The 8,168-nt window shown below is 40.3% G+C and overlaps 2 protein-coding genes across 3 annotated transcripts in view; one reads left to right on the top strand and one right to left on the bottom strand.

The window, feature by feature from the left end:
* Positions 1-125: 125 nt before the first annotated feature.
* arl1 (ADP-ribosylation factor-like 1) lies at positions 126-7,602 on the top strand. The gene is made up of 6 exons (XM_085136850.1): positions 126-302; positions 1,771-1,908; positions 5,569-5,650; positions 6,024-6,135; positions 6,290-6,468; positions 6,561-7,602. Exons 1-6 carry the CDS (start codon positions 299-301, stop codon positions 6,589-6,591), a joined length of 546 nt encoding a protein of 181 aa, XP_084992976.1. The 5' UTR covers positions 126-298; the 3' UTR covers positions 6,592-7,602.
* Positions 7,441-8,168, bottom strand: part of utp20 (UTP20 small subunit processome component) — a 29,162-nt gene continuing 28,434 nt past the window's right edge. For both annotated transcript variants that reach the window (XM_085136833.1, XM_085136834.1), the window contains exon 61: positions 7,441-8,119. In XM_085136833.1, the coding sequence (XP_084992959.1) occupies positions 7,964-8,119 (156 nt within the window). In that variant the 3' untranslated portion in view covers positions 7,441-7,963. The remainder of the gene's footprint in view (positions 8,120-8,168) is intronic.

Below are 8,168 nucleotides of genomic sequence, written 5' to 3'. Positions count from 1 at the left end.
ATTATATTTTTATAAAGCAGCGCAGCCAATACGACACATTTTATTGTAATATTTTTTTTTTTTATAAACGGTCAAATTATTAATTTATTAGCCAGAGTTACTGAAGTTTGCTCCATTTGTCGCGATTTCTTTATTTTATATTTTATTAGCGCTTTTGTGGGTGACGAATGTTGCTAAGCAAACTCCAAGCGACAAGTTGGTGACGTCGTTCAGCGACACGTCAACCACACGGAAGAAGATCCGCATCCAGTGAAATCTGGCACTTTAGCGTGGAAATAAGGACCCTGGCTTTATCAAAATGGGTGAGTATTTTCACAATTGCTCAGCAAAACGTGATTTTGTGTAGTTACATGTAATCTCCGTGTGTATTAATGATTATATCCCGGTATATCCCTGTTTGTTTGTTTAATTTAATGTGCGAGTGTAGCCAGTTAGCTTGCCTGCCAAAATTAGCAACTTACAGTTAATGTGTTTTGCTCTTTATTAACGGCATGTTGTTGTTAATATTCCCCGACCAAACAGTTTCTGTTGTAATTAAAACATGAACATACTGGCATTGATCATGGATGATGACATGCATTTCATTTTCTGCTAATACCAATACTCCATAACACTGTGTGTAGCTAAGCTAACTGCAGTTTGCCTGGTTGACAGTGACAGTAAATCGGTTAGTAGCTTGCATGGAAATCAGGAAGAGAGTAAAGAACTACAAGCCTAAATGTATTCGGCATATTCGCCTCTTTGGTCACTTCTGCTTGTCAAATCAAATCAATTTTATATTTATAACACCGAATCACAACAATAGTTGTCTCAAGACGCTTACGATAAATTAAAACCACTAGAAATTGCTTTTATTTTATAATTTACACAGCTTTTTCACTTTGGTGGTAAAAATAATAAATTATATACATTTTCATAAAAATTTTAAGAACTGAAGCAGTGAAATCTCTCGCACAGGGCATCATATATTTTCACCTACTTAAAAGTGAAAAGCAAAGACTTGCGTCCATTGTTGGGGCCTGTATAGTATTTGGTATCTGTACCTGTTTGGTCATTTATGGTTGTGATAAAAAGGCATGATTTTATCTGTCCAACTACTAGCTTGGTCTCTGTCGATGAAGATTTTTATTTTGGCCGGTGTTGAGCCAAAAAGCGATCGTCTGTCAAAAAATGATTAAATAACATTACAATTAGATAAATAACTATGTTAAACATATGTCAAATTTATCCATAGCCATGAGTGAAGTTAAGTTACCTTGAGATACAAACAATATTCCTGTCACCAGGGAGAAGCTGCAATCACTTTATGGCAAAGTGACTTTTATATATCCTTTATTTACCCAGTTAAAAACTATCATTGACATTGAAATTGTCTCCTTTAAGAAGGATCTGGCTAAAGGGGGTAGGAGAAATTGCAACAAATATAACATAATATTTGTATAAAGATATTTGAAGTGGCTAAAAAGGTCTGGATCGGTTATAATGTGGGTACAATGTCACAAAGTCTTTGTGAGATACTTTCAAGTTAATTTCTTTGTTTTTCATAAATCCTGTTGACTACAATCTTTTAACCAATGCAAGCAGAGACATTACACATTTTAAAAAAAACACATAAACATTGGAAATGACTTTTTGGCGCAACACCAGCACTCTGTCAATGTTAAAAAAGAAAAAGCAATACTACCCCTAAAAATCCAAGTGAACTAGGTGTTTGATGAAAAGTAAATATTTCTGCACATTCATCCTTTTTTCTCACTACTCCTTCTTCAGGTGGTTTCTTCTCTAGTCTCTTCTCTGGCCTGTTTGGCACCAGGGAGATGAGGATTTTGATCCTGGGTTTGGACGGTGCCGGGAAAACCACAATTCTGTACAGACTGCAGGTTGGAGAGGTGGTGACCACAATTCCCAGTACGTATTTGTTTTGTCTGTATCTGGATTGCACAATTAGTAGCTCCATAGTGTAGCGGTTAACGTATTCGCCTTAGAGATTCTAGACTAATATCAAGAGGGGAGTCAAACCCAGCTTCAAGGGAGTCACAAGCTTGTGTTCTCCTGTGGTATTCCCAAGCCTGGGACGCATCCGTCATTAAATCTGCCATATACAATGTGGGTCTCCATGTATAGATTTGCTATAGTGACGCCTTTGAAAAAAGGGAGCAGCTGAATGTCTTTATGCCTTCATTTTCCTGCTGTGTCAAGTTCAACTTTACATTTTCACACTCGTGTGCCTGACGTTCAGGAGCTCCAAACTACTGCTGTTTTTCTGCTTCGAGAAATATTTGTATAAGCGATACCACACCCCTCCCCCCCTCCTCCCACATTCCAGTAATTCAAAGTGAAAAAAAGCTACCGATATTGTTATTGTGAAGAAAAATGCTGCAGTGCCTGTTCCACCTGTACCCGTATGAGACAGGCTCCACCAGCGCGGTGCTGATGCAGAGCCTGTTCTGCCTTGGTGTCTTTTGAAAGCCAGCCAATATTTTGACAGGTTTGCCAATGATTTGTACATGGCATTACTTGCACAAGTAGCTTTGATATCCATGTGAGATAAATCATGCAGCAGAACTGTGCCACTGACTTTGGGCCCAGCAATTATGCCGTACGCTGTGCTGGTGGAAATACATAAACCGTTTTATGTGATTTTGGAAAAGTGGTGAGATATTATAGGTGGATTTAACTGTTACATGAAGTGCCTCCCTGTAGGGCTGCCACAAACGATTATTTTGATAGTCGACTAATCGCCGATTATTTTTGCGATTAGTCGACTAATCAGATCATGCATCCATTGGACGGAAAACGTACAGCTTATTGCACCAGCAGCATCTGCTCTTATATAACTATCATTAGCTTATAGCATTAAGTGTTTAAGGTATGTGCTAACTAAATATAAAGACAAGATGATAGTTTATTAAACTTTTAATGACATTTGCAGATTGTTTCGATGGAGTTTAATCTGCTTGATATTTATTCAGCTGTGTAAAAACTATAACTTTAATTTCAGCCAAAATTATTTAATCAGGAACAAATAAAATACTAAAAAAAAGGGCAAAAAATAAGATTTTTAAGTTATCTAAGTGACTTATATTTCATGTTTAACATGAGTAGCGAAAGACGGCGGTGGGATTGAAAACGATTTGCGGGAGTCCGGTGTTCTCACGGCTCTAGTTAGCCTAGCCCCCAGCTAGCTATCGAGCTAGTGGGTAACAGACGTCTCCGAAAACGTCGGAGCGCTTTTGAAAATATGTGGTGTCTTGATAAACTGAGCAGATATTTGAGGTTTACACAGCTACATTCTCGCCTGAAAATATGTTAAACGTTTGTTTTGTGACCCAGAATGAATAATAAGAGTAATATTAAAACTAACTAGCTGCCGCCATTGTTGTAAACTGAGCTGGGCTGCGCTATGAATTCTGGGACACAGCTTCTTCTTCTTCGGGGTTTAACGGCAGCTGGCATCCTTGTACATGCAGTGCTGCCATCTTCTGTTTCAGTCCGTTATTACACTCTTAAATCCTACTACTTATTCCTGCGTCTTTTGTGATCTTACAAAGCTTCAAACGACGTGTCGACTATTAAATTAGTCATCAACGATTTTAATAGTCGACGTAATCGTGACTAGTCGACTAATCGTGGCAGCCCTGCCTCCCTGCTAAGATAAGCCAGCATCTCCAGCACAGACGACCTGATCCACAGCCAGATAAAGTTAGTGCATTTGGCAAAGAATGGCCGGACTGATTTCCATGGCTCAGGTTTATGTTGGCGAATGATAAGAAAATGTAATGTGGTTCAGTGAGAGAAAAAGAGAGAACCAGTGTAATTCGTGTAATATGCCTTTAATCAACTGCCAGACAGTGGAGTTATCAGAGTTTGACACATCAAAGGCCAGCGAGCCGAGCAAACTAACGAAGCACTCTGACCCCAAACATCCCTTCTGTGAGAAACCTGTTTTATGCAATCATCAGATATGAATACAGGTTTGGGGTTTTTTGTTGCAATTTTTGCACATTGCACTTTATGTAGTCCTGTGTTGATTGTCTGTTATATGTCATATGTAGCACCGTGGTCTTGTCTTGGAGGAATGTTGTCTTGTTTCACTGTGTACTGCACCACTGCACATGGCTGGAGTGACAATAAAGCCTCTTGACTTGACTTGAGTTGTGGCTGGGACAGAAAAGGTTTAAATGTATTGCTATGGAGACAGAGGTGTCTGTATAAATCAGTCGAGATCAACACTAGGGCTGCACGATTTTGCATAAAATGAGAATCACGATTTTTTTGCTTAGAATTGAGATCACGATTCTCTCACGATTTTCTTTTCCAGTATAAATATTTATTGCACTTATTAACTGCACATCAACTTCGTAACAGTTGAGACTGAACATAAAAACAATAAATAAACATAAAAACAACAAATGTCTCACATTTTGTCGTTGCCGCAAAATGTTGTACTGCTTGTAATTCCGTCTCCACCGTTGCTCGACACTGCGTGTATAGAGCAGGTAGTGCAACAATAGAAATATGGTTGCGGGACGGCGCTGTGTAGCGTTTGTCTAGGGTGTTGATCATTTTCCTAAATCCCTCGTTTTGCACAGTGTTGATGGAGCCATATCTTTGGTCAGGTGATAAGTAATAGCCTCCGTAATTTCTTTGTGCCTGCGGAAGTTCTTCGGGTATAGGGAAGCGCTGTATAAGGTTCCCGTTATTGATGGTTGGGTGGTTGACCGGGACGGATTTTCTCCTGTCACTTTCTCGTCATCCCTGACGTGCTCTCCGTTGTTTTTTCCCTGCTAATTTTAGCAGCCAGCTTCTGTATCACGTGGTATAAGGCTCCGCCCTTGTCATTTGTTGAGCAGGAAGAGTGAGCGCTTGTTTTCATGCAGATTACGTCCCGGATCAAAATGCGGTACAATCGTCGTCGTCTTTTTTTTTTTTTTTTTTTTTTTAAATCGTTGTCATTTGGAAATGAGATCGCACATAAGTATGAATTGAGATCGCGATTTTCTAACGATTAATCGTGCAGCCCTAATCAACACCATAAATATCCAAAAATGTTCAGCTGACCTCGAGACTGGTTTTAATCAGATTTTGGTTAATTTAGTTTTAAGAACTCAAACTATCTTCTGTGTGTGAAGTTCACCTCACAGGTTGTTTACATTTTTAGTAGTTCTTAATCACAGTTCCACCCAAACTTCCCTCAAAGCCATGTTGTGTCAGTGTGTGAGAATCTTTTTATTTCTTTTTTTGTAAGATACCTGACTTATTAATTACATTCAGGGTTGCCTGTTATTTAAAGATAAGGGCATTTTGTTGTTTCCCATAACAAACAGGAAACGGTTGGATAAAACTTTACAATAAAAACCCTTAAATACACCTGAAGCGATTGGAGCCACTCGGCTGCTTTCACATATTTCTTTTCCTAAATAAAGTGTTTTAATATTGAGCCTTATTTGTCTTTCTATGTCATCTTTAAACTGCACCACAAATATCTTTGCAGTATGCATTTTCTCCTCACCTCGTTATTATAGTGCATAACTTGATTATATGAATAATATTTTCTTTTGTCGGCAGCAATTGGTTTCAACGTTGAGACGGTCACATACAAGAACCTGAAGTTCCAGGTGTGGGATCTGGGAGGACAGACGAGTATCAGGTAGGTGGTGCTTTAAACATGCAAGTGGAACAAGAAAACAGCCTCCTGTGGATTTGTTAAGAGTGGAGAATTGAGGCCTGCGTGTGTTTCTAACTGGAGATTTACATTTTTCTTTTCATTTGAATAAGCAAAACAATTTCATCTTTGGTTGAGACCATACACAGATCACTGCTGTAAGAAGCTGGTGTGTTCTTAGCTCGCCATCATTCATTTTCATTATTTCCTCAGTGTTTTCACCTTCCAAGTGTTTGATATCTTTGCCTTCATCTTTATTTTTGGATTGTTGCACTCAGTCTCCACCTCTCACTCGCTCTTTGATGGAGTTCCTTCCTCTCGTCCTACTTGTCTCACTATTTAATTTTCTGCTTCACAGGCCCTACTGGCGCTGTTATTACTCAAACACAGACGCAGTCATCTACGTCGTCGACAGCAGCGACCGTGACAGGATGGGCATCTCAAAGTCTGAACTGGTTGCTATGTTGGAGGTAAGTGTGCTAACTGTCAGCTAGCAGCTGGAGCTGTAAACGGCCGCCGTCATTCGTTTCTGTTTGTCTGATGATATGCAGCAGCTGCTTATGGAAAGTTGGAACAAAAAGATCCACTTTTCACGCTGGAGTTTTGTGACCATGTCTTGTTCAGGAAGAGGAGCTGAAGAAGGCGATCCTTGTGGTGTTTGCGAACAAACAGGACATGGATCAGGCCATGACGCCGACCGAGGTGGCCAACGCCCTGGGCCTGCCTGCCCTTAAAGACAGAAAATGGCAGATCTTTAAGACTTCAGCCACCAAAGGCACAGGGCTGGACGAGGCTATGGAGTGGTAGGCTGCTAATCACACAGAGCAATGAGACTAATGGAAGGATATCATTTCCGTGTTCTCCTCTGAACTCTGTTTACTCTCACTGCTTGCAGGTTGGTGGATTCCCTGAAGAGTCGGCAGTAAAAGGCTGCCACCTGTTCTGTTTATGCCCCGTTCTGTAAGAAGTCTTGTAATGGACTGCTCCCCATTTCCCTTTTTACATTGGACAGGTGATTGCACTCCTACCCTTCCCCGTCACCTTCCCTACATTACACCCATCTGAAGCCTTTGGCCGAGTCCTCCCCATGCCAAACGCCTCTGAAGCCTGGGACCGAGCAGCAGAGGCTGCAGTAACATGTGGACTGGACACGGACAAATGAAGGTTTGGGAGAACTGTAAGACTGCAGCGATGGATGAGCAACAGTTTAAATGTGGTGTCAACATTTTCCTATATCTTGGCAACACAAAGTGACAGCTGATAACTGTGACATATATAAATAAATGTCGCTAATTTTATTAATACATTTGCAGTAGTTTTGAAGTCATCATGGATTAAAAATATTCAGTCAACTTCGGTTTTAAATCCTCTCGAAGGATGCTTTGCAGCCAGACAGCATTTACCATGTGACGAGCACTAGTCACTGAAAAGATCCAGCAAATATCCACCAGGAGGCAGCGTTTGACCATTAAAGGCACAAACATTACAAGACCCGACAGTCCTGCTCCTGAGAGGGTGAACGTCCACCTCAGTGCAGAATATTTATAGTACACTGGACTCATTGATTTTCCATTCCTCGTTGAAAACAGAACATTCACTAAATCGCAAAAGAATAATTTTGACTCAGAATGTGGAAGAACACGTTTCTTTGTATCAGCCATTGTCTAGCCAAGTGTTACTGCAGCCTGACCATTTTTTGTACTATATAGCAGGCAGATGGTTTGTCACCAGTTTCTATTTTTCCTTCTGTTGATTTGTTTTTAAATAATTTAGGGGTTAAGTTTTTGTTTTCATTTAAATTTTTTGGGTGCAGCTTTGGCATATTAGTCTTTCAGCTACTGAACACTAACTGTATGCTCAAAGTTTTATGGTTGCATATTTGTATCTGCTTGTACAGTGAAACTTCTTCTCAGTAAAGTTCGCTTCCAGTGATTGTATCAGCACTGAGACTTGTGTTTTTGCTTTTCATAGAGTTCATTAGACATGACAATAAACAGATGGATCTTTTTTTAATTACAAATACATGTACATTTAACTGCACAGGATATAAACTGGAGCCTGTTCACAGCAAGGAGATATAAAATAGATTCCAGCTTTGAATGAGTGCTGCGCCGTGACGTGTAACAGACGTTAATTCTGGGTTTTTCCACAGCGTCCTTGCTCTGTACACACAGTCAAGCTTCTGTTTGGTCTTTTGTGTTAAGTTGAATCAGAAGCCCACAGGATTCTGGGAATACTCTTATCCATGCTTCCTTTTGAGTCTGTTCTGCATCAGCTGGCCTAGCTTTCATCCTCGGCTCACTGCACCATGGCCAGGTCTTTGAGCGCGTGGCTTCGCTGCTTCTTGGCTTTATATCCAGGCCGGAGGAACTCGATCTTCCTCTTTTTGGCTTCGATTTTGTTCTTGTGCTTCTTCAGCTTCTTCTTTGCAGCGATGTCTGGGTTTGCGACCGCCTGCAGAGACCGGAGAAGAAATTGTGAGGACGATCGATGGCAAATTAAA

This window comes from Neolamprologus multifasciatus, chromosome 17 (genome assembly GCF_963576455.1).
Source record: "Neolamprologus multifasciatus chromosome 17, fNeoMul1.2, whole genome shotgun sequence".
NCBI lineage: Eukaryota > Metazoa > Chordata > Actinopteri > Cichliformes > Cichlidae > Neolamprologus > Neolamprologus multifasciatus.
The sequence above is the reverse complement of the archived record's forward strand: the minus strand, read 5'-3'. Positions and strand labels throughout refer to the sequence as shown.

Bases quoted from the DNA above. Each gene is read 5' to 3' on its own strand.
- arl1 (XM_085136850.1), top strand. The intron at 5,651-6,023 runs GTAGGTGGTGCT...TCTGCTTCACAG, and splicing joins GGAGGACAGACGAGTATCAG to GCCCTACTGGCGCTGTTATT. The intron at 6,469-6,560 runs GTAGGCTGCTAA...CACTGCTTGCAG, and splicing joins CTGGACGAGGCTATGGAGTG to GTTGGTGGATTCCCTGAAGA.